Source organism: Trachurus japonicus, chromosome 14 (assembly GCF_045865225.1).
Source record: "Trachurus japonicus isolate A0001 chromosome 14, Traja_1.0".
Taxonomy (NCBI): domain Eukaryota; kingdom Metazoa; phylum Chordata; class Actinopteri; order Carangiformes; family Carangidae; genus Trachurus; species Trachurus japonicus.
Window position 1 is genome coordinate 19,571,566 of NC_140920.1, and position 26,941 is coordinate 19,598,506.

The following is a 26,941-nucleotide window of genomic DNA, read 5'->3' on the forward strand; positions in this document are numbered from 1 at the left end:
TCAAGACCAAAGGAAACACCTGCTGTTCCACCTGCTCTAATTTTGATCACAGGAAACACTCTGATTAAGGTACTGAAATTATAGTTTTAAAAAATGACTCATGACATTAATTTAGGTCTTGAAGGACACAGAATGAGAAAGTTTGAATGTTAAACTCAGAGTTTCTTGCAGCACTTTAACCCTCAACTCAGCTGCTTCCTGATTAAACATCTGGTTGTTGATTGTCAGTGTGGCCTGGTGCTCTGGTTGTTATCAGACGTGACATTTGCATGGTTATAACCCTCATATTCAGCCCTGTAAATTCCCTCTGGTTCTTGTTTAAGTGACTTTGCCTCAGTCCTGGATGAGTCTGCAAAGTGTCCTAAACCCAGAGGAAGCTCTGTGCTCAGAGGTCTCAGTCACTGACTGGTCAGTGAAACCTGGTGGGCTGGTTAGTTCATAGATTCCTATGTAGTTATTGGCTTTAAATATGTAATTCTGCATGTCATGTTTCTTTATCTGTCTTGTGTCGACACCAGTGTTGTCTATGTTCCTTGTCTTTGTTATTTAGTATAGTACATATCTGAAGTGGAATTTGTTTAAAGACAGTTCAGACAATAGGCTATTGTATTTTATCATCTAACCTATATTTCTGTAGAATGTCATTATTCACGGATTTTGGATGTTATTTTATATTGTTTTATTCTATTTCCATTGATCAGTGGACCAATTCTCCGTAATTTGTGAAAGATAGGGTGGCAGATAATGGGCCTTAATAATAGGCTAGTCAACAAATTGGCTTAAGATATTTTTGAAAAGTTTTTTTTTATATAGCCTAGTTTACTCTCTTTTTGGAGTTTTTGTGTAATTTGTTTAATTCTTTCTTTGTGTTTTTATATCTTACTGTCTAGCAAATTGTTGTAAAGCACTTTCTAACACTGTTTTTGATAAATAGTTGTCACAGCTTCATTCATATTCTGTCTGAGATCCTCCTCCCTTATGTCTGCTCGGATTCACAACAATTCACTATAGCCTCTGACGTCCGTGCTCCCGTCGGTACACCGGCGATGGGCGGGGTGTTCCTGCTGCCTTCAAGTGCGGTCTGGAAGTGGGAGAGCTGGAGCTACATTTATGCATATCTAATGATGAAAATATTAGGCTATATGATTACATTTTTAGGACTGCGATAGGATATGTTTGGATTTGTGTTTATTAAAAGTCCCCAATGCATATAAGAGGCTTATTGCATATCTGCTGACACTGAGTCTCTCCAACAAAATATTACCACATTTTCATCACTGTCTTCAACTTTCCATGACAAATCCAACAACAGGACATTTCCATAGGTTAATTCTCCAGTTATCAAGTCCAGTATGACAATAGGATCAATTATGGACTGAGATTCACCAGGTGAATGACTCACTATCAATTTAAAATGACATTTCAGTGTTCATATCTAGTTTTTGCTGCCCCTGAGTGGAAACAATCAGTTACTACAGATTTAATATCAGAGATTATGGTCAAGGTTAAATTAAACTGACATTGACCTACAGGTTATAGCTCTATAACAATGTCATGTGACTTTCCCCTTTCCCCTTATCATTCAGTATAGGAAAGGATGACAGTCTCAGGCAACACAGTTTATATAGAAAATAATTGGTGTGTTTCAGGGTACTATTGGTCAGTTTTGCCGTGGGAAAATCCAGGCCTGTTTTTTTTTTAATGAAGATTTACACTTGCTCGCTACAGTTGAGTAAAATGAGCAGATTTAAGACTTTAAAAAAAATACGCAAAGACGCTCAATGAAACTCAGCCCAGGTGATCTGATAATTTGTATCATTTGACCAGCAGTCCCATCACAAAGATAGGCCTACATAAAAAAATATTCTTATCTGAGAGACTGAAAGCTGCAGATGTTGTATTTGTTTGCTCAAAATATTAATTGAGTAGCCTATCCAAGTAGTTGCTGATTTAGGCTACTTTCTGGTGATTAATAGTTGCAGTCCTGCTGGTCAAAGGTGCACCTGAAAGCACCGCGAGTCGCATTTGCACAAGAGTTGTGGAGTTTACGTGCAGCACTTAAACGCCTCACCATTTCCCCCCTCTTGCGCGTCTCGAAACAAAAACAAGCAGAAAGCGCTCGGTCACATGTAGAGCGGCGTCCGGCTTGTTACAGCGAGGAGAGGGAAGCGGCACTCAGTCTCAACACTGTCGGCATCCAGGAGAGCAGTGACCCACCCCCCTCCACCTCCACCTCCGCCCTCAGGTCCCCCCGGCTCCGACACCCGGCTCCGGCTCCGGCTCCGGCTCCAGTCGCCTGTCGGTGCGCTCCACATATGGTTCTCCTCCGGCACATCTCCATTGCCCTGACCGCCGCCGTGGCAGCCCTGGGCTCTGCTCTCTTCATCGCCTTGAACTACTTCTACAAGAGGCGAATATGGTCACCACAGGCGGAATACTGCACGATCAAGGAGGTGGGACAGCATGTTTCTAATTGAACCCCCCCCTCCCTCCCTTTTAGATCTTATTACCTACACTCAGGTGTTTAACTTAGACAGGAAGGACGTTGAGAGGCTGTCATTACATCTGAGTGACTGGCTGCAGAATTTAGATGATTGTAACTGAGGTGATGAAGGTGATGAAGGGGATGGTTGGTAAATGAATGAGAGGTGGTGATGAAGATGATTTTTGATGATGCTGAAGCTGGTCATCATTCTGAATAAGAGGATGTGAATGGAGAGGATGAGGATGAGGAGGATGGTGCTGATGATGATGAATAACTGACATGCAGAGGATGTGATTATGATGGTGATGATGAAGATGATGATGGCTTTGGCCATTTAATGGTGATGCTGAAGGTAACAAGACTCAGTATAATAATAAATAGGTAATAGCAGTTATGGTGATGAAGAAGCTTCATAAATGACAATGGACATGGTGATGATGATGATAATGATGCACTTAGTATGGAGGGGACAAAGACGATAACATGAGAATTACTTTATTTATCACCCAAGGGAAATTCCTTTGTCTGACGATGATGATGATGATAATGGTGATGATGATGATGATGATGATGATGATGATGATGATGATGATGATGATGGTACTGTATTAGTGACTCATGATGAAGATAATGATGACAATATATCTCAACAACATTTGAGACAAAGAAAACTATAATAATAGAGAGTGGGCAAGGAACTGATGATGAAGCTGATGGTTTTGGTGGTGTCACCATGGTGAAGATGATGACGATACAGAGGTTGGTGATAATAATAATGATGCTGATGCCGATGCTCCGATTGCTCCGTCATTATCTGTATCTTAAGATGCGTTTCTTCATGAACTTAAAGGTTCCTGTGGCCCATTGTTGTCTTTGCTTCCTCATGACCTAAAGTTACAGGAAGATTATGCAAATCAGGCCGACAACATAATGGAAAAGCAATGGAGGTAAATGCACAACAACCTCCAGTCCAGTCGGTGGTCGTAAGAAGAAGACAAAACTTAACAGTGTGTCATATTTATTTTTTATTTATTTGTCATAGTGTGGAAGACACTGTGTGCACCCAACCTTAATTTGGCGCACAACTTTAATTGCAGCTCGCCGATTTGAATTCCACCCGGATCTCTGCTTCCATGTAAATGCTTAGGGAGGCCTGGGACTCAATGTCCATCCATCTGTCATATATTTTCTTCTGAGACTCCATCTCCAACCATGATGAAAAACAGTCTTGAATCAAAACAAAACAGCTGCAGCTTTTTAAACATGCTGCAAATGCAATCGGAAAACGTTAGCTGTTCTTGAACCTCTGGAAAATACTGCCCCGCCCAGCCAGGGACCTTTTTGTGGGGTAGATCTGTTACCAAATGTAGACCCTTACAGTACAACACCTTTGTATCCACCGCTGGTCTAGACAGTCCTGGTCATTACTCCACTACAAAAGTTGGTCAGTCAAATTTTAATTGAAAACTTCCTTTTAAAAATGCTTAAGTCATGATTAGGTCACGACCATGAGGTGTGCACCCTGACCACAAGGCTGGTCGCTGAAAACCTCGTAGGATGTCCAACAAAGTCCACAGACATGTCCATAAAACACAATTGAATTGAATTAAGTACAGATACACAAAACTATACTTAAGTACTGGGATTGCTTCACAGTGGCTGAGCAGCGGTTTAATTCCATATGCCCGCAAGGCTCAGAAGAATAATGTAACGATGATCAACACTTTGAGAAATCAGAGGAAGGTCTGATGTCAGTGATGCAGATCATAAACTGTGCTGCTGAAGCTCAGGTTTTCCAGTGATTACACGAAGAAGCTGGATCCAGCAGAGTGATTCAGGCAGCTGGGAATCAAACCATGTTCATCCTCAGCTGTCGAGGTAAAGCGTTGAGCTGCTGCATCGACAGACAGAAGAAGCCAGTGGTCTGCTGTGATGTGAAAAAATCAGATCCCTGAGTGTGATTAAAATGGGGACCAGACTCAAACCAGAGAGACTAATATGGGAATTGACTGCTCTAATTGCTGCTGTTAAATAGAAGCAGAATGATGTGGGCGGTGATGTTTCTAAAACCTAAAATTGATTAAAAGGATGTGTTTGTGTTTGACGTGGTGTGACTGAGGCAGCGTACGGTTTGTTCAGTCAGATTCCAGCAGAGACAGACGGAAGTGAAGCAGCTGGGTGACTTGATGAATGGTTCTTGAATGAAGCACTACAGCTGCAAACTGAATCTCTTAATAAAATCTATTTGCATGTCTCTAATCTTGTTTCCTGGATTCAATCAGCAGCAGCCTGTAATAGGCTTAGCTTGCTTTATCTGGCTCAGTCTGTCTTTGGAGGATAATGTTGTCAGTGTCTGGCAGCAGCTTGCTGCAGAGGGGGACTTAAATGTTTTCATCCCTGGAGCCAAAGTGTACCAAGATGCATTGTAAGTACCAGGACGCATTGTAATCGTGTCTCCGGCGTTGGGAAAAGAGCAAGGGAGTTGACTAACAGCGTGTTTTTGACCTCAGGGGGTTTCAGTGGGCGGGAGGGCTGCACATGCTCATTTACACGGCGACAAACAATCACAGCAGAGGAAGATTTAGTCTGTGGGTGAATTAATGTACCGCAGTTTCTGGGTCCGTTTAGGTAGTTGGTCTAATCATTATTTCTGCAAACACAGACACAAGGGAAAACCTGCACCTGAAGCTTATAGGTCTCATTTCACACCAACCTGTGTTTTAGTTTGACGTTTTTTCCATAAGAAGATATAAATCGTGATTTTAAGAGCCATAAAGTGTGTAGTTTTCTCCTCTCTCAGGCTTCGCTCTGGAACTCTAGTAACAACAGGTCAGTGTCAGCCTATCAGCGGCGCCGAGTGTCTCCTCTGATTGGCTGAGAGTTTTTTCAGAGAGAGCAGATTTCAGGTAAAACATTCAGAGAAACCAAATCCTGCAAGGATGGACAGTGGGTCCAAACCCTGAAGGCTTATTCGGGACCTTTAAAAAAAATGGCATTATTAAGTCACAGCATATGCTCATACATATACAATCTATACATACAATCAATCATTAATCAATAATAGGCTAATAACAACAGATAAACAAAAATCACACATTCAATGTGAAGGTTTAAACAGCAATTGTCAGACAATCTCCCCTTTGAGTTACATCTTTGTATAATGAGCAGAAGTGTTTGTGCAGAACATTGAAATGTCACAAGGACACTGATCTTTGACCTCTTGGATATAAAATGTCACCAAGACTCTTTTTTGTGGTCAAAAAAAAAAAGAAAAAGTTTGTATAGTGTTTTGTTCCAGTGCTCAGTCGAGTGGTCATTGAGGGGGATGATGATTGTTTCAGATGACCCATACAAAATTAGGGCTGGAAAACACACATCAGAAAGATGTGAGGTTTATGAATATGAATTATAGGGGTATGGCCTCTTTGACTGATGTGTAGGTGAGCATGTGCTTGTCATAAACTGACAGTCTCTGACATTTTTGCTCCATTTTTGGATTAGCCGGAAGACACTTCAGCTTGTTAACTAGCTAATTATTCAGCGACTGAATTGGCCTTTGGTTAGCCTTCAGGCCAGACACCCAGCTAAGCTAATGATGCTAACAGGAGTGTATACTCTCCACAGTTACCATAGCAACCTTAGCCAAAGTCTCAGCTCCACACATGCCCCTCCCTTCACCCAGATGTTACAGGGCGGAGTCAGACATTGCCAAGATGGCGACAGTAAAGCAGCTCACTTGTGATTCAAAACTTGCAATTCAAATAAAGAATCACAAATGAGAAATACATAATGCACAATGGTTTATTCATTTATCTATACATCCATCCATCCATCCGTTGTCTACTGCTTATCCATGCAGGGTTGGGGGGGTCCGAGCTGACTTAGGGCGTTTAGCGTAAAACTGCACACTGGGATTCAATCCCAGACTGGAATATAGTCCTTGCTCTACCAGGTGAGCTATACCTGTTATACCTTTACAGCTACACCAAGCTGTCAAGCCTTTCACCTCTGAGCCAGATACAGAGCGGGGCGGGAGCTTGTAGCACTAGTGCCCTCCCCTGGAGTTGTGATGCGTCAACCCCAGTGTCCCTGAAACTACCAGTTTGCATCTGCCATTGGTTCACAGCAATTTGAAGGCAGAAAAACTCAGAAATGCAATTTTGCACTTCCTTTTCTGCTGATATGTGCTCTAACATAAGAAAAATGCCACAGGAACATGTGAAAAACACGAAAAACACGATTTTCATGGGAGGGGGTCTTTGAAGGGGAACTATGCAAGTTTACCCTCCTCTCGGCCATGTGCATTTGTTTTCAACAAAGCTGGTGAGAAAGCAATCCGTTTACGTTATATATCATACGATGTTATAATGTGTAAATTTGTGCAGTCTTATCTGTCATAAACAAGAGATTACGGGATGCGTTTGTGCTGTGGTGCCGCTGAGACGAGAGCTGGGACACCGGGGCTGCAGCACTGATCTTGCCAGATGCTACGTGGAAGGCAGAGAGCCTCCATTCTCCCTCGTAACAAGTTACAAGTCATTTATTTAACCATTACAATCACTCCAAAGTTGTTTATCCACACTTGATTATCGTTCAAAGCAACAAGTTGATGCTTCCTATCTGTCGTTAAAGGACCATGATTACAGCAAATGAAGAAGAAAGAGATGTGGTAGAAAGAAAGAAGTCACAGCTTTTAATCACAGCAGAACTGGAGCTGGAGGGACTGATGGTATGTGACAGAGTCAGAGGATCATCGTTTCCTCATCTTCTCCCTCTCCCCTGTAAATTGCTGCAGGCGAGTGGGCTATAGTGCTTCTATGTGATAAAGCCCTTGTGTTGCCAGGCGTCTGCTTCGCTGGAGTGTCCTTGAGCAAGACGTTAAATCCCTGCCTGTCAAATCCAGCAGTGCAGATCATGCAGCTGAGCTCTGCTTTTTTTTTTTTTTCCTCCCTGCGGAGCCAGAAAGTAATAGAAATCAATACAGTATTGGTGTGTTTCTGAGAAAAGGTCTTAACTGGCAATAGTGAGTTTGAAACCTAAAGGAAAAAGTCTGTGAAGATTTGCACCAACAAACTGTAGCACAAGATAATTGATTTGAAAAAATGTCAAATCCATTTCTTAATCAAAAGGAATGATCAGTGTGGAAGGTTTTTTTCGGGTGTTGATTAACTTCTCCTGTGCAATCCTGAGATCATGTAAGCTCCAATCAGACGACAGGGGCAGAGAGCAGCCACTATCTTCAAGAATTGATCACTTTGCACAAAAAAATCCATGCTCTTAAAGCTTCAAGAGGCGGGAGCACGAGCTCTGCAGCCTCAGCAGCTACGACGAGGCTTCCACACTCCCGGGGTTTGAGGTTTTGTCTCCCAGTGAGCAGCAGTGAAGAGCCTGAAAAACACAGAGCTGTCAAAGCAACTTTATTTACCCCTGCATGCGTTCACCCAGCAACAGCAGCCAGTGCTTGCTGAGAGAAACAAGTCAGAGAAAATTAAATTCATCACCTAATTATCTGAACTTCATCCTCTGACCTCTCTCCAACTCTGTGCTGTAGTTTTATCTGTCGAGGGATCAAATTAGAGCTGCTAATTATGAAAATGAAATAAAGTAATCTTCAAGGCACGATCATCCATCACCAAAGTGAAGTCAAGTGTGATATTTTCTATAATAAAGAAGCTAAAAACCGATGCATTTCGGCTCTAAAAGGGCTAATATGAATTGCTAATTAACACTGCACTTCTGCACACAGCATGAATAAAGACTAACCTTGTGTGACTTTTAAAAAGGAAGATGACTGACGTGCCAAGGATCTCAGAGGGACCAAGGCTTTCTGGCGCCTGGTGGGCAGAGAGAAAGCACTGATGATTTTGAATCTGGCTGCTAACCTTTACCGACTGTCAGTCTTTCCTCAGACTGAGGCGGCTGAGTGAACGACAGCCGCTCTCTCCAGGTCCCTGCAGGTTCACTCAGATCTGACTTAAAGCTAATAAAGAGCAGAGTCATTACGATGCTGCTTGCTGATGTGTTTCACTAAAGTGAGATATCAGGATAGCTCTATCTACCTCTGGAGGTTTACACATGCTGACTCATTTTCCTGAACATTATGAAGTGTCTTTTGTACACCCAGGGTCAACGTCCCAGCAGTTTGATGAAGTTTGCTAGAGACATACCGATAATCTGATCCTTTAAAGCCACTAATTATAAAGCTTGGGATATTAAATGATTCATTATTTTACTGTTTGATGTATAAAATGAAAAACAATCCCTGGTTCGATACCCCCATTGGCCCTTTGCTGCATCATTCCCCCTCTCTCTGCCTCCCCCTTTCCTGTCTATCTCTACTGTCCTGTCAATTAAAGGTGAAAAGCCCCAAAAAATAGGGGAGCGCCGGGTCGATTGATACACTTTTCATTTAAACGTCTTTTTCAAAGATGACGTTATGTACACAAACATTTTTATCATGTGATCAACAACTCACATGTGTATTCTCTTAGTTACAAGTGTAATTTAACACATATGTTGGATGATCGCGCTGTTTTATAACTTTGAACGTAAATTGACATTTGTCTCAAACGCCCCACCTATGCGGGTCGTTTGAGACACAGAGGAGGGACGGTTGAAACAGCATGTTTTAAACAGAAACTACTGTCATTACTCTCGTTTTTATGCAGCATATCAGACAACATACTAGTGGACTCGTTATTGCCAAAATGTCACATAATTTCTCACAATATAAATAGGTCAAATAAATATTTTTGTCCCGTGCGTAATTGTCAGGATCCGCATTTCGATTAAACTCGCCTTTCTTCTTTTGTACGAGTTGTTGGACGACTGCATTTTCATTTCATTTACTTATTTCCCTGTCCTAAGTCATGTTTATGGATACACAGTTGAACATATTGTCATTTTACCCTCGGCATTTTCCCCTCACTTTGCTGAATATCTGTTGATTCATGTCATAAACACGTTTTGTTCATTAAAAATATGTGGTGTTTATTACCTACATGTTGTTCATTCAAATCGGTTGTTGTTCATTGCAGAACAATAGGGTATTAATACGGTGATTTATATACAGATATTGATCGCGCAGTGTGACCACAATCACTACGCACGGAGGCGTGAGGGACATTTGAAACAGCTGTATCAATCGTCCCTGCAGCGACTACTGACACTTCAACCTGTTTTGCCTCTAAACTTCAAAACTATGACATTTCATAGTTTAGGACCTGTTTATGTACGAATTCATCTGTTGTTAGGTCATATTATTATTGCATGAAACACACAATACAACTTTTGATCACAAAAAAACTACCGCATGTAAGATTTTACTTTCCGTAGTAAAAAACAGGTTCGCGCTAATAACTTTTGAATGGCGTGACGTAATTTCACGAGCTTTCCCAGGATTGGTCGGTGTTGAGTGCTGAACATAGTGACAAAATCTGACGGCTCAAGCTTGTGTGGTTTTCGAGGAAATCGCTCTGTATCAATCGTCCCGTGTATCAATCGACCCGGCGCTCCCCTACTTTAAAAAACAAACAAACCATAAACAAGACAAAGTAAAATCCATGTATCTGGCTTGACCTGGTGCATAAACAGCTGACATCATTGTTTCTATTTCTCTCAATCTAGCAACAAATGTGTCAAGTTGCCAAAACTACAAGCTGTAAACACCTCAGAACAGAAACTGTTTTTGCCAATTCATCACAAAAGAGCAATGGCCAGTGGACAAGCGCCAAAATTCGACCAGCTGCACAGTGGTGTAGCTTAATCACTTGGTCAGTCAGTCACGGACATTCGTATTTATAGGGCTGGCATGGGCTGGTTCCCTATCATAGTGTCTGTGTGGCTTGAAGTTATGTCTCGATTCAAAAATGTTTATTTTACTGACAAAAGGTCCAGACCACAAATATGTTCAATATGCAATAATATGAACAAGCATTTACACTGTTAAACATCCTTTATTTGTAAACCTGTAAGGCAAACCTCCATATGCCCACTCTTCTTAAAACTGAGCAAATAACCTCGTTCAGTGTTGAATAATGATATTATGTACAGTATATGTTTAATATTTTTGCTTTACGTCTGCATTTCTGAATGCCTCTGTGCTGCGCTCTACTGTACCTGCAGGAGGAAGAGGAGCGAGGGAAGCGCCAGGTCCTGGTCCTCGGTCTGGACGGGGCTGGGAAGAGCAGCATGCTGCAGGGTCTGACCCCCGGGGAGCCAGCAGCCAAGAGGGGCCGCTGCCGACCCACCCGTGGCTTCAACTTCATGAGCCTGAACGCCCCCGCCTGTCAACTGGACTTCCTGGAGAGTAAGACTCCTTTTTATCCCTCTCATATCAAACAGTGCAGGCACTGTGTGGAGCCTTGTGTTTCATTTCAGCAGCAAGAAATACGGAAATGGAAAGAGCTTCCTTACCTCTCTGTTCAGTACAGTTGGCCATTTGTTTCATTAACAGGCATGGTAACGCACCACGCCACAGTGCCCTCCAGACAGACAAATGTCGAGAAAACACGATTCAGAGGAAGAGTTTTAAAAGGAAGAGCAGATTGTGGGAAATTAATCTGAGTCAATGAAATCAATATATTCATGCCTAATGTAGATGGAAATGTCCCGAGCCCTAGGACAAATAAAGGAAGATCTTAGTTAGCATGCTAATATTAGCATTATGACCCACTCACATTGGACTGCATCTAGCATGTTAGCTTGTTTACATTGTTCCAAGTTAGTGGTTTATAGGAATAATAGTGCAATTCACTAATAAAAAGATTTTCAATGGTTTTCATGTAATTTAATGGTTCACAGGATATGCTGTAATAAATATTCGTCCTTTGTCTATTTAGCCTATAAATATAAATCATTTTAAATCAGTGGTTTCATTGTGACTTAGTGGTTCATGGTTCATTACATGTTCCAAAGAGGACACATCACTCTTTATTCTTCATTAGGCTTACTGTTTAGTAGGCTAAGCATGTTGTATGTTTTTTTCTCAGTAGCCTACTGTTCACATCCTATAACAAAGTGGGTCATAATCTTTTGTACAATTTGTGGCTATAATAAAGGCTATTAGTCGAGTCCAGGTTTCTCAGAGTGGGCTGCTTCACTGTCACCACCTTGGCAGTGCCTGACTCCACTCCTAACTCCTGGCTAATCCAAAAGTGGTGGGATGTTTTAGTATGCTCCCATTACTTAGCATCATTAGCACAGCCAAGCACAGGTGGGAGTTAGGTATAAAAACAAAAACAGTTTTTTGGGCAAGGACAAATTTTAACATAGGATATAGTTTACTGGACTCTAGTGGTTATTACCTAATTGCATTTTTGATACTACTGAAACAGATGCCACCTGTTGCAAATTAGGAGATCACGTGATAATTTTTTGTTTGATTTGTTAGAAATATTATATGTTGTGTATGTCCTTAGAAGTATTTTCTATCTGCAGAACAAATGCATTAGTTTGTTTATGGAGTTTTGTGTATGCAAACCACACAGTTTTCTAGTGAATTGTAGGACATTGGCAAAAAAGAAAGAAAAGAAAAAAACATTGGCATGAAATCAGCTCCAGAGCTTCCCCACAGGCAACATATGTACCCTGGTAAATCTGTACAGAGCACAGGGAGTAGCAAAGCCTGAAGGACAAACTCAAGGAACAAATAACTTGATTGTTTACATTCTCTAACTGGTGACCTCTACAGCACATAGCTGCAAATGTGAAGCAAACAACCAAAAACCATCTGATTACGATCGTACAAATGGCATGTTTGAGATTGAAAGCGAAGCATGTCCAGGGTTTAACCACAGGGGGAGAGCGCTCCAGGATTTATTTACATCCTGAAAAGTTTGAACTGTTTGTAGTTCTATGAAAAGTCATGGACTATTATTACCACCCTGAACCAGACTGTTGTTATGATGCCATGTAAAGCCCTTTGAGACAAACTCTTTGTAAAAACGGGCTATACAAATAAAATTGCCTTTGCCTTGCCTTGCCTAGTGTTGTACCCATGAATCACTCAAGGCTTGAACATTTTATTTTGAAAAATAAGGATGGGTTTTATTGTGAAAGAAAAAGTATAAGAAATGATTTATTAATCAAAATGTATTAACACGTTTTAGAAATTATTTCTTTCTTAGACTCTTAGATTCTTACAACTAAATCTCACATTCTGTTATTTGTATTTACATTGACACTTTACACTACATACATACATTACATTACATTACATTAATGCTGTTGGCCCAGGCATGAAAATTGTACTATTGCCATGACAACAACTGACTAGTTTAAAGCAGAAGTAAGCGAAAAAATGTTAATATAAGTCTTAAATAGTTATATCTTCCGACAGCAATCACATAGAGTGTTTGGTCCGAAACACGGGTCTGTCAGTCACTCTGCTCTGCTGTAAGCCGAGGAGAAAACTTTCCTTGTATCCTACAACCTTTATCCAATGAGGAGAGAGAACGGCATAAAGGGGCGGTCCTCTCTGTGTGTGCAGCCAAGGGATGCGCGTGAATGTGGTGACGTAGGGACGAGGGCGGGGACTGCTAACTCCATCGGCTGACAAGAAGTTAGCCAAAACGACCGGATCGCTTACTTCTGCTTTAAGTCAAATGACCAAAGCACAATCACCCACAAAATTCACCAGCAATTTTGCACAATATAAACAAAACCAACAACAACAACTAGGCTACCAACAGTTATAACCTTTACAACCTCCACTAATGCGCTGTCACAGTCTAAAGAGTAAAAATCTGAAAAATAACAACTTAAAATCCCAGAGGAGACATTAATGTTAGGCGTTATCCTCTTGTAGCATACACAGTTAGCCTATGTTATGGTACACCTCCACCAAGTGTTTTAAATAAAATGGAGTGGTATCTACACATATACAATTACATTTTAAATACATAAAATTATATTATAAGTGAGTGTGCAAGTATAGGCTACATACACTGCACCAGCATGGCTACAAATCTGTGGACGTGAGTTACAAGTCTGTCTCCAGCTCTGGTTGTTGTTCAGAGCATGCCCCCCCTCCACCTCCATTTCTTCCCTGAAAGCGGCTGCATCCATCACTGCCAGCACAGAGCCACTCGCTATATTGTCCTTATTTGTTCAGTGACTGAGTGAAACCTCCAGCAGTTTCAAGGTAGCTAAGAAGGAATTGAACACCGTTATAGAGAATCATAGAAACTGTGACTGTGACTTAAGAGTCAAACAAATTGAGCCATGCATGCCCAGCGAGGAGAGGCAGATAGGTCCACTTGGATTGGCACAAATACTTTAGATTAGCATTCCACTGAAAGTCACAGCACTGCATTGAAAACACACATGAATTACTTTTCATTCAGCCGTTCTTGAGTGTGAGTCGTTTAACTGCAGCAGGGCCTCAGAACGAGCTTCTGCAGATGCAGTAGGTGCACTGTGCCTCGTTCAGCGGCTGATTCATTCATGATCTGAACACAGAGATGGTTGGAGTCTTTGTCTCGGTGACGTTGATGCACAGGCGTGTTGACAGCTCAGTGCGGCACTTTACACACATCAGAGGCCGTACAGTTCACAGGCACTGACGAGTTTCTCTCCGCCGGGAATAATCCAGCTAAAAAGGCTTTAAACCCCCAGATGAAAAGAAAAAGACACAGATCAGATCTGTTAGAGAAGTGCCTTTTAGGCTTCTGGGTTTGTGCTAAAGGGAAGTGCAACTCGGTATCAGGAAGTTTCTAAATTTTTATGTCCAAACTGTGCGTGTGGCTCCCAGCTTTCCTCTCTGGTAAACATGCTTGTGTCAATAGTATGAACTAGATTTCCTCTTGGTTTGAGGAACTCAATCAGCCGCCAGCCTTCAGAGTACATCCGAATACTTAATGATCAGTGTTCAGGTTTACTATAAGGAGCAGTTCGGTTTCAACTTATTCTCACCATGTTTTTATGTAGCTCTGAATCGTAGTAGGAAGGATCCCCTTGAAACCGACAGCTCAAAAAACTTGTGAGGAAAAATGTAAATTAGCTGCTGATTATACAACAGACTGCATGTATGAAAACATGAATTCATTAACTGTGATTGGAGAGCATGTGTTGGCTACAAACAATATTTTTCAGAATATGATTTTAACGTGTTTTAACTCCTTTTCTGCAATATTCAAACTCTTTTCTTCTTTTTGTAAAAAAAAAAATAGCAGTTAACACTCATAAGATTAAAGAACATCAACCTCTTCATGCCAATCAAACAGTGAAACTATTAATTTGATCACAGCTTTAGTGCTGTGAATTTGAAATGTAAAAATGGGCACATTTCAAGATACCTATAAATACACTGTCATATAGATTTCACAATGAAAATCTGTGTAGTTTAAACTCATACACATTGTTCATGTTGTATGGCTCTGGAGTCACAGTGGCATCTGTTTCGCATGCTGTCGGATTCACACCTCCACCAGCAGCCTGCGCGCTGCACAGCAGGCAGGAGGGAGGCTTTGACATCCATCCATCCCTGCACCATCTCCCACGCAGCTTCACACACTTACCTGCTCCCCCTGATGTGTACATGCTGTCCAGATGTTCCGTTGTCCTTGTGGGACTGTATAGTCTGTGAAATGCGGCAGAAAGAAATCTGTAAAAACATGTGTAATTTGACATGAAGCCGCAGATTTTCCAAATCGTACGTGGGTTTACTGAGATTTACATTCACCATTTCTTCGGGGAAGCGTGCGTGGCATGTGGATGTGGTCACGATTTGCCGTCCCTACTGTCATTGCTCCTGTCCTGTCTGGTTGTTCTGGCCTCTGCCCTCCTGCCAACTCTCCATCTGCACTCCACACGTCCTCAGACCTGCCTCCTTGTCCCAGTCACCTGACTGCCGGACCCACCTGCTAACCTGTCTCCTGTTTACCTGCACTCTGACACAGCTGTTCTATATTCCCCCTATCAGTTCTTTCCTGTTTTTCCTTACGCAGCCATGTTATCTTTGCTCATCCATCTATCTGTCTGTACACCTCCATCCTCTCTGTGTCACCTACAAGATAAGACAAGGGATAATTATTAGCACCAGATTGATATGGCCAAAAACCAATATTAGGGAGCAACAAACTGATTAATCTGTTATGTAAACATACATTTTCTGCAATCATCCTTCAAATATGGTTCAAATAAAATACGTAGGCTATGGAAGCACAACATTTGACTGCTTATACTTTTATTATTCAAAGTGGGCTCAGTGCAGCACTGCTGTAAACTCTTGGAAAATATCCATAAGAAAAATAAAATTAACTAGAAAAAGGGCCAAAACCTGTAATGAATAATTACACGCTTTCTTTCTACTAGCCGCTGTAAGTCCTGCAGTGTTGTGTGGAGAGAACCTACAGTATATAAATAAGAGAACCACAAACTGAGTAATCAAAACACGAACAGTATTTTTCTCAAGGGGATCAACCAAAGTAAGGACACGGAAAGAAACCCAGACAGTTTGAAGTTCACCTGAAAAGTTTGAAGGCACAAAAAGTGTTCACATTGGTTCTTATTGGCCAACACACAATGATTATGATCTGTGTGAGAAAGAGTCAGATCAGTTGATTCAATCAGCTGGCTGATGAATAGCTTTCTGAGCAGCACCACTTCTTCAGGGCGGACTTGGTATCAGAAAGTAACAAGACATTTTGAAGATGCAAATTGATAAGAAATAAGGTCAAAGTGCAGCGTAATGCAGGGAGTGCCAAAGTGCAGCGTAATGCAAGGAGTGCCGCAGGAGGAAACACACAGAACCTCAACACAACATATAACACATCACTGGGGTCAAAGTTAAATTTAGTATAGTGCTTTGGCTGTAAACCTGGTGTAAACAGCAGCTGTGTGATAGGTAGGTGCGTGGGGCTGCAGCCACAACCCTGCAGGGAAAGAGAAACTGAAACCTCCATCATCAGTGAGGACAACTTTAGTGTGACATACGCAACCACACACGCCATTCACACCCCTGTGACTCAGTGTCTGTTGTGCGTCCAAATGTGGGTGTGTGTTTCTAATAATGTGGCTCTCGGCGCAGCAGGACCAGGGTCGTGCAGAGCGTCGGAGTCTGCCCTCCGCATCTCGTCTTCACGTGAAACGGTATTTACTGCTGTCACATCAGATCAGCTGTACTGTAGGTATATCACTGCTCAGTTTCCTAGCAACATTCTCGTTTAAGTCCAGCACTAATGAATTCTCGCTGCCGAGTTCGGAGGCGGCGAGGACCTGAAGTCATACCTGCTGGTGCGTAGCTGCAGGTCAGTTCTTCACAGAACAGCAGGGATCATGGGAAGTGTGAAAGTTTCCCTCCTCTGAAGCAAGGGGAGTGAATATTTCAACAAACTATCTATCCCATGGATGTCCAACTGGACCACATGAAGCTGTTTTAGAGCCTCGGTCCACAGAGCTGGATAGATAACGATCCCTGTAAACACCCACCTGCTCTGAGCTCTGACTCCTCTGTGTAGAAAACACGGAGGCTGCACTACTGTACATTCACATGTGACCAAACAAGTCAATGAATCATACACGGTTATTCTTTGAATTCCAAAAAGGCCAAAACAAAACATGTTCTCCATTTAAGGCGGTGAATTAAACATATCCTCAATGTTAATCCAGAAATCTGAGAGTAATGCCCCTGAGCATTAGAGATAAAAAACAAATTGAAAAAAAGTAAAAGACAATTGTTCTGAGAAGGCAGGACAAGAGAAAATAAATCAAAAACACCCCAATGCCAAAGCAAATAATGAATAATACTGAGAAAAAAAAGTTAAAAGAAGTCAAAGAACATAAGAAATAGTATCTTAAAAAGAAGAAAAAGTAGCTTTGCAGTTATTTTTCGCTCAGAGCTTCACCAGGTTCTCATGTCTAGATTCAAATGGATGGACAAAAATGAATCCAACCAATTTACTCAGCAGGGCAAGGGGAGATAAATAACGGCCGTTTCGTCTCAGCCTGTTTCATCCCCTCGGTAGCAAACTAGATCAGTGATTCCATTCAGCCCGGTGCACATCTGAAATTAATCTGTGACCAATTTGTTTAAAGGAGGAATGCCAACTGTTTATCTATAATTCATTTTATCCCCCTGATTCATGTGAAAGACTTCTTCTTCTTTTTCTTCTTTTCACTGCAGCACAAAGGAAAGTGACAGAAAAACATCTGCTAACCGCCCTTGAGCCAGGCGATCAGTCAGGGCCTTGTGGTTGTTTTTCTCTAGCTGACCTTGCAGCCTCAGTTTCTCAGTGTAGATCAATAAAAGAACATTTCTTCACATCCCATTTGACTCTGAGCACCCTGTTACTGTTTCTGCTGCTTTCTGCTTAAATGATACAATCTAAGACACGGGATAAAAAGACACCCTCGGGGGGGCTTTATAGTTAAATAACATGCCACTCCCTTCTCATAAAGCCTCATTTAATCATGGAAATCCCCAGTGATAACAGCTTCTGTGTCACAACAAGTGGAGACTTGTTTCATGATCAATGAAGATATTGATTTCTCTCCAAAAAATATGGGATCACAGCATTTGGGGACTGGAAAATGGCTTTAAAGCTGCTTTTGTACTTTGATGCATTTCCATTAAAAGCAGACCTCACAAAACACAAATCAAAGGTCAATATTTTCTCTCTTTTCCACTATTTTATTTTGAAGAGTGTTGATCCATAAGTGAGTGGACTGAGTGTTAGGTTGAATACTTTTACAGTAATAATAAAGAATCTAGCCTGATCTGCAATTGCAGTACAAATGCACATCTACCTTTATATTATAAAGAAAAAAACGTATACCAAAATGACCTATGATCATGGATGTGCCTTTATACATCTGTGAGGAAACAAGTGCTTAGGAGAAAAGGCAAAATTCCCACACATAGTCAACACTTTTTGTTAATTTATAAGATCAAATTAAATTTCACCTTGAAATACTGAGTGAAGGCCACTTGACCAATTATTGTAGCTATTGAATAAATTCAGCCTTAAGTGTTGGGAGGTAAATATTTGTCTTTTTGTCTTTTTGCTTTGAAGTTACAATTCATACTTTTCCACTGAGATTCAGTGTTAACTTTGGGGTCACGTTTATTGTCTGGGATTTTAAAAAATGATAAGCCCACGTAGTCACATAATAAATGACCATTTTTTGTGACTGGGTATTCATATTTTAAATTCTTTTGGGCTGTTAAATAGCTGTGAAGGTTTTGGAAAAGTATAAAGCCTTGACTTAAGAATATTTTATCACATTTACAAACATTTATAGACATTGCACAAAAAAGCTTTCCCCACTATGATGTTCTGCATTCTGTATCTAAATGCAACACATTTTGGTAATAACACTTCATAATAAGTACACACTATTAAGCATTAGTTAAGCATTAAATACTGAATTCATCATTTATAACCCGTGAATACTCATTAGTATGTAGTTTATAAACACAGTTGAAAATGTTTTACTCATCATTGATAAGCACTAACTGTATTTATAAACTAGATACTAATGAGTATTCATGCGTTATGAAGAATTCAGTGTTTATTAATGCTTAACTAATGCTTAATAGTGTGTACTTATTATACAGTGTTGCCCGCATTTTTGTAGATTGGAGGACATTTGTGCAAATGTTCATATTATTAGATTGACTCCATAATGTTTGTGTTTCCTGTGCTGCAGTTGGTGGGGGGGAGGACCTGCGGCGGTACTGGTCCGACTACATGAGGAGGACTCACATTCTGGTGTACGTGGTGGACTCCGCTGACAGGAGCCGCCTTCCACTGGCCAAAGATGAACTGCACCGTCTACTGAGGGTGGGGCCCCAGATGCCCGTGGTCATCCTGGGAAACAAGCAGGTAAACAAAACCACCTGTTTACATCTTCATAAATGTCCATACCTACCGTTTTACCTCATATAATCTAACGAGAACATTTTACATTTTACATTTCACATTTCCATCCATTCTCTGCAATCCTTGGTCTCTTTTAACTCCCTGACTATGCAAAAAGCCACAATCAATTTGGTGAAAAAATATAATCCATCCTCAAATCAATGGAAACTCATGGCTGCCTTGAACAATAGAAAAATACATACATACAAAAAAATCTAAAACTCTAGACCTTATATTTAAAAATACACAGTGCGTGTTAAATATACACATAAAAGTTAAATAAAAAATAAGTACATTTTATCTGAAAAATGTTAATGAATAACAAAAAATGGTATGGCCCTTTCAGCACTTCTTTTAGGATGCATTTGAGCACAGTGAAATCCAATGCTCACCTTAAAGCCATCAAACTCTGCCACACTCTGAACTCTTCAGTTAAAATTATACTGAGGTCTATCACTGAAAAAAATGTTAAATTGGGTTAATGTTCTGCAGCAGAGACAAACACAAAAGGGCTGAGTTATTGGAGTGAGCAGGTAGACGTCATTCCTTCTACATTTATCCGCGGAGATGATCCATTGCGCTCCTGAAATAAACATTTCTATATTTCCTTCTCAGCTCGTATTTTCTCCCTCGGTCTGGCACTTGTGAAATTATACATGACCCTTCGGGGGAAGCGGGAATATTTGTCACACACGCTGTCAGAGCGCTGCAGCTTTCATCCTCAAACTGAGATAAAAATAAAAAAAACTCAAAGCATGCCTTCAGTTCAAGATAAAAATGTTCTGTAATGTTTGGTAAATATGCTGCATATCATGGTTAAACCATCCGAATCAATATGCTTTAAACCTCTACAGGTGTGAAATTAACACACACACACACTCAGTTCCCTGCTTTCATCTTGAAGATGTACAAGAAAACTTCATCATTAAACATCAAACAGAACATCTCCTACAGAGATGAAAAGAAGGACTTGTGCATTTTTAAACCTATTGCCAATTGGTATAGAAAAGTTTGCAATCCAGATTGTCTTTCAGGTTAACCTGGTGAGCTTTGAAATGATAACATCAAAATGATGATTGACTATTGATGATGATCCCTTCAAAAGACACATAGACATCTAGGTTAAAGCTAGACTAAATCTAGTTAAATATTGAACATTTAATGTACATTGAACATAGGCTACCACCATTTTTCCGGCGGCTTTTAGATATCTACATGTACTGAGGACATGCTTCACATCGAATACAGTCACTGAAATAATGTTCTCATACTTCTCAGTTGATTATTTTAACCAGGTACCAAAAAATAAGAATAAAAATAAAAATGAGAATAAGAACAAGAGTAAGGATAAGAAGAAGAAAGGGAAATTCATTTGTCTGGCAGCTCATCTACCATATGCAAAAGAATTGAAAAGCCTTATGGCTGTGGGTACAAAGGCCATCTCCAGCCATCAGACTTATGTTTATGTCTAAATGCAGATCTTCTTTTCTTTCTTTTTTTCTAAGTATTTTCTGGGCTTTTAGGCCTTAGATTGATAGGACAGAGCATTTGTTATAGCCATGTCCAGTTGTCTGAGTTTGGGCTCCAAGCCAAACTAGTGTGAAGAAAACCTTGGGGAAATGTATTTTTCTGAATGTAGTTGTTGAAGCGTATAATAACAATAATAGAAATAATACTAAATGAATCCCCTCAAGAATAGATTCATGCTAAAGTGACCCAAGCAAATCTAAATGAAAACTTTAAGGAAATGACAGCACTTCGATTTGAAATATGCGTACAATAAACTGAAAAAAACTAAAACAAACTATAAACAGTATACACCAGACCTCAGAGTGAAATAATCAAATTTATATTAAATGATATTGATCTTCCCCAAAATTTAATAGGTTCATTGCTGGCCCATGTACCATCCCTACACCAAGTTTCGTGAACACTGGCTCAATACCTTTTGTATACAGTATGCCTTTGAGAAACAAACCAGCAGGTGAAAACTTCCTTGCCAAAGGTTATCTTTTAATTGCAATGCTGTCCTTCCCTTGATTCATGTTTTTCAAAGAATACCATATGTTTTGATGTTGAAGAATGTATTAATTCTTACCTAGCACACCTGGATATTTCTGAAATGAATACAAACCAGTTTCTGTTAAGTGGTATCTGTGGTAAGAAAAGATCTTGAACCTTGGTTGTCCTGTGCAAATGACTCAGATGAAATAAAAGAAGTAACATCTTCAGTAGGAAGAGTTCTCTTTGATAGCGATACTCTCTCTCACCCACCACCACTTTGTTCTCTGCCTCAGCTCTCGATCTGTTTAAGCAGTACAAAGGATGCTTGCAGCAGAACCTGTGTTGTTGGAAAAGATGTGGTGCAAAGAAACGAGGCGGACATCTATAGACTCAAGCCCGGGTTGAATGGTTTGTGTAGGAGGGCGGCATTAACTTCGCCGTCTTTGCATAGTTTCGTTCAGAACCAAGACATCCACCGTTTGAAGATGTGACATGTAGTTATTTTGCAATGACACACTGTGAAGTATTACGCAACTTAATGATAATTACATTCTTACTTACAACGCCAAGTTATCTTTATCAGTTGGGATACATTTATCCAAAACAAGGTCTTTGATGGCCAAAGATACCAAGACAAATTTGTACAACTCTACTGAACACATGATACCACTAGGATTACTTAGTTAGTCTTATCTTTCTGCTATAGTCAGCTTGAATTCAAAACAGCTACATTTTCTTCGAACAGTAATTCTCTGTAGCCTATATTTTTGAACACTTAGCCTACTGTACACCCTTTATAAACATGTCCTGTGGTAAAAACCATGCGATATCTGTGGTAGCCTGACTACCAGCCCCTCGTTGTGTTCCTGTATAGGCTAGTGCACCACATGCTCCTGTGGTTTCTTGTGGTAATCAGAGACTTGCATAATACTTTGGGACATTTACCACAGATTAGGGTGCTCTACTGTACATTCTGCAGTATTGATCCCTGTGTGTTGTAGCCTATACATATTCTGTGCCATCTTACTTGACCAGTGTTGTGTTGTAAATTCTCAACAGGCTCACTAGGTTATTACCTTAGAAAACACAGATTGTTGTAAATAGTGTTACATCAGCATCACAGCATTCACTTAGTAGTAGGCCTATTGGTTATGCATGATTATCACATCTTTGTATGTTAAGCTTCCGTATGTTGTTAGTAGGCTAGTAATCTGTTTGCATTTATCGCACCAAGGTAGCCTACTGTAGCTGATAGATAACCTTGGTAACAACAAACCCGCGAGTTAGCCATGTTTGGGTATAACAGAGACGTTGGAGTTTCACGTCTGTTGAGTCAGATTTTCAACAAAACCGTAATTTTATGTCATAATGTCAACATCAACACTGCCTCTTTGCTAGCATGACCAGAGTGCTGCTCAAGTTAAGTGATGCTACCAAACTAAGTTCACAACATAGATCTATACGTAGATGCGGCCTCTGATGATGCTGTCCATTGGAATGATGCGTCAACACGGCCACCATCTTGGGCAGGGGCTGTGTCAGGCAGAGGTTAATTTTCAATTGATTTTCAAGCTGTTTGGTTTAGTATAAATGTCAGATATATATTTATGATACAACATAGATTGATTAATTTTTTTTTGTTTATATCATACACAGCCTATAGGCTACTGAAATTTGTTCTGGACCCTGCCCAAGATGGTGGCCATGTTGGTGCGCCTGACGCGCCTGAATGCGGCATCTACATGTATATGACATCTAACTTTAACGACTTGCATCTTGTACCAAAAATATGATTTTCGGTGATTTTTTTTGTAATTTTAGAAACTTTTTTTTACACAACAATATGTGCTTCGGTATAATATACACAGTCTATGGTATAAACTCATATGAAACAGGCCTATTGTTTGACATAAATCTAAGAAAAAGGTACCGGCAAAGTTTATAGGCTAATGTTTGCTCATCAATTTGGTAGGTCTTGTCAAACTGACAGGTTTTCATTCTCCACAGGATAAGCCAAATGCTGTCAGTGTGTCAGAGCTACATGAGGCCTTGTCTCTGAGCTCTGTGACCGAGGACAGGAAGCTGTTCCTCTTGGCTGCCCAGCTTGCTTCGGATGGAGCCCTGAGGAACTCCTGCCGTGGTCTGGACACCATCCAGGACCTCCTGCTCCAGCTCGTCTGATCTTAAGTCTGCCCAGAGGGCAGAAGAGGAGGAGATAGGGATGGAAACAAAGGGATGGCTTAAGGACATCCTCCTCCTCCTCTTTCTTTATATAAGCTCTGGCTTATTTGAAGCAGAGGAGGAGGAGGAGGAGGTGATGCAGCCTTTGAGATTGATGCTAAAGATTTTTTAAACGCAGAAGATGAGATTGAGAAGATGGCAAGATGGATTGCAAAGCCTTCCAATAACTCCTCCTTTTCCTCCCTGCTGTTTTCAAACTATGTCACCTCCTCCTCGTCCTCCTCCTCCTCTTCCTCCCTCAGCTCATTTTACACTTAACCACCAGTCACACTAACCAGAGAAGAGGAGGTGCAGAGCGAAGAAGCCGAGGTTTATTTACAGATGTATGACTCAGAGCCACAAAGTTCACCTCCTGCCAATGACTTCAAGTCTTCGAACTAGTCGTCAACCTGTTCCAGGTTTATTTAAGCATAGATTATACTGTACATAACACGTGAACTGAAATATGTCAAGAATATAGATGCATACACAGGTTTCTGTTTGGTTTGCTTGTTTTTTAAGAGCCAGTGGAGCAGAACAGAAAACACTTAACATTGCCAGGTTGGAGGTTCCCCGGGAACTGACACTGCACCAGCTCTAAGAATTCAGTGACTTTGTTTAATAGATATTCGCCAACCCTACACGGATGCTTTCTCTGGGATTGAGGGGAATTCAGTGAGGGGATCTAAAGGGACCTCCTGACATTTTAAAGAGCAGAGTTATTTTTCCTCTCACAACACTTGTCAGGTTTCTGCACTTGTCTAGCTTCCTCCACTACAGCTGGAGAGCAATTTTAAGATTTTGTGTCAGAAACCAGAACCTCTTTGTGTTTAGTTTCAACAACAAAAGGCACATTACAATCAAATAAATACATTACCAAAACATATTACAGTGCCAACAACAATAAAGGAAACACTGAGCACTCAGACACAATTATTTCCATCTATGAAGTGTAAAATTATTTTCACTATGTAAACGGTAAAACTTGATGACAGTAATGAACGCAAACTCTGTGAAGGGGTAATTTTATGTCAATCATTTGGTATTTTGTATAAGGCAGCATTTCATTCATTACTGACTTGTCAGGCTAAAACAAACAGGCTCTTTTTTTAGCCCCTTAGCATTGTGTTTTACTGCCTCCTCATTGATGGACGCAAAAAAAAAGTTGTAATCCATTGCTTTGTGTACATTCACTGGGTAGTGGACCCTAAAGAACAACGTTGTTATTCAGTGTTTCTTTATGTCAACAAACCCCTGGAAATGAGCTAAAACAACAAAGGGTCTGTCAATGTTTCGACACTGTGTCAGACTTTTCCACCATGAAGATACATCTTTAAAAAACAGCACTCAGCTACACAGTTCAATATTTGCTGCACACAAGTTTTTAGTAGTATATTTTTGGGACTATTTTTGGCAGTGGATTAATACACATTTAATGCTCTAGTGTCGAAATAAATGTGTGTTCATAATAATGAAACGAAATGTCACCCAGTGTGACAGTGTGACTCACTGATGTGCTTTTAATCTTTTTTTTAGACGACAATGGAGCTACACAGATAGTACATGTTCGTAAGATCAATTAATTGTTGGTTATGGTCCCTTTTTGTTTGACATGTTGACAACAAGAAAAATATAGATCATCACCGGCTTTATCCTTTAATGGTTTCACTCATTATTGAATCAGGAGAAAATTATTTAGCAGGAGGCAGGATCCATCAAATTTGTCACCCCATTTCTTTGTGTAAGGATTTAAATGTTATTTGGATTTGTTTGAATCCCACACACACACCTGTCATGTTTGCTTCACAGCTGTGCAGAATGTACCAGTTCCCCCGAATCCTTGAACATCTCAGTGCCAATGTGTCCATCAACTTTAAAGCCACTTGTGCTGATAAACTGGAACTGGAACTGGCTCGACTCTTGATTATTTTAATGCCGTCTGTGTGCAGCGATGTTTGCTTATGACGCACAATCTTGTAATGAATGTGAAGTTTTATTCCTTTTGATGTCGTGTGGCTCTGCAGAAATGTTGTTCTCACAGCGAGAGAGATTTCTAGTTAACTGCTCTGTGTTTACTGTTTTTTTTGTTTTGTTTATCTCCTTTGTTTTTCTTGTGTTGTGTGAAGGGAACTGTTAAGATATGAATTCATGCATGTCTTCATGTTTTTGTTGTTCTCTCTTTTAAAACCTGAGCTGCAATTTTGGATTCAAGTCTTGAGTGTTTTTCTTTCCTTACAATGACAGAAAACCAGACCGAGAGATGTTGCATGAGACCTGAGTAGAATTTGAAAAAGCAGACCTGCCAATAAACATAGTTGTGTACTCAATCTGTGTAAACAAAATTATCTAGGCAGATCTATAGAAAAAGCTTCCTTGCTCAGCGTTGTGCAACAAGTTGAGTTTTTCCCCCTGCTTCTGCTTACTGAGTAGGTCAATGCAAATACAAAGATAAAATCTATAGGCTGCTGTTGCTGCCTGACCTTTGTACTAAGTACCAGAACTGGTCTAACAGGAAGTTTTCACAGGACAGCAGAAAAACACATAACTCACATAGTGAAACCTTAAAGGTCCCACTTGTATGAAGGTAGATCCATGTCCATGTGTAGTGCGATTATAGATTAGGTCTAGCTTCTATATTAATACAGTAAAAGCATCAAAACTTCAGTTCACAGAGAAATACACAGCCTGTATTCAGAAATTGGAGCCTTAAAATCAGCCACCCAGACTTCTGTGACTTTGTGATGTCACAACAAAGCAGTCAGCAAGCCCCGCCCACCCAATTCTTACACTCCTCAGTAAACTGTGAGGTTGTAAGGTGCCCTGACACCTCGTCCTGACATGCAGCGAGCAAGCGAAACGGCAACGAAAACTCGCGCGAGGGTGTCCTGATATGCAGCGTGACGATTTTGTCGCAAGTATATTCTATTGGTTTAGAATCCAAACCAATCAAATTATCGAGGGACGTACACAAACTTACGGCGCTATTTTGAGATTCCTGGCATTTCCTGGTTGCCGTTTCTCACATCTTTGAGTGTTTTTTCCTCTCATATTCTCCTCTCTCTGATAACTTGCTTGTCAACAGAAAGCAGCGTGTACTTATCAACCAATAAGAAGTGTTTAGGGGCGGGACACCGCCGCGAAATGTCGCCCAGATAGAGACAACGTGAGCGATAATTTCAGGGTTGAGCGACATCACTGGACGGCGCGACGGCGCTTGCGGCACGTCAGGACAGGCTGATTGAAAAGTATGCATTCTAATCACTTTTCCTCGCTCGCTCGCGTCGCTGTCGCATCACTGTATGTCAGGACGGGGTGTGAAGCACCTTTTTTAATTAATCAAATTTTTTGATTAAGTGTGGTTTTAACAGAA

The 26,941-nt window shown here is 40.6% G+C and overlaps 1 protein-coding gene across 1 annotated transcript; it reads left to right on the forward strand.

Moving 5' to 3' along the window:
- Positions 1 to 2,127: 2,127 nt before the first annotated feature.
- arl10 (ADP-ribosylation factor-like 10) lies at positions 2,128 to 26,106 on the forward strand. Its single transcript, XM_085798240.1, has 4 exons — positions 2,128 to 2,453; positions 10,610 to 10,793; positions 19,136 to 19,311; positions 23,359 to 26,106. Exons 1-4 carry the CDS (start codon positions 2,316 to 2,318, stop codon positions 23,530 to 23,532), a joined length of 672 nt encoding a protein of 223 aa, XP_085654366.1. The 5' UTR covers positions 2,128 to 2,315; the 3' UTR covers positions 23,533 to 26,106.
- Positions 26,107 to 26,941: the final 835 nt, after the last annotated feature.

Excerpts from the sequence above, each read along its gene's own strand:
- arl10 (XM_085798240.1), top strand. The coding sequence starts at position 2,316 with ATGGTTCTCCTCCGGCACATCTCCATTGCCCTGACCGCCGCCGTGGCA. Across the intron at positions 2,454-10,609 it reads AATACTGCACGATCAAGGAG|GAGGAAGAGGAGCGAGGGAA; the intron begins GTGGGACAGCAT and ends CTGTACCTGCAG. Across the intron at positions 19,312-23,358 it reads TCATCCTGGGAAACAAGCAG|GATAAGCCAAATGCTGTCAG; the intron begins GTAAACAAAACC and ends CATTCTCCACAG.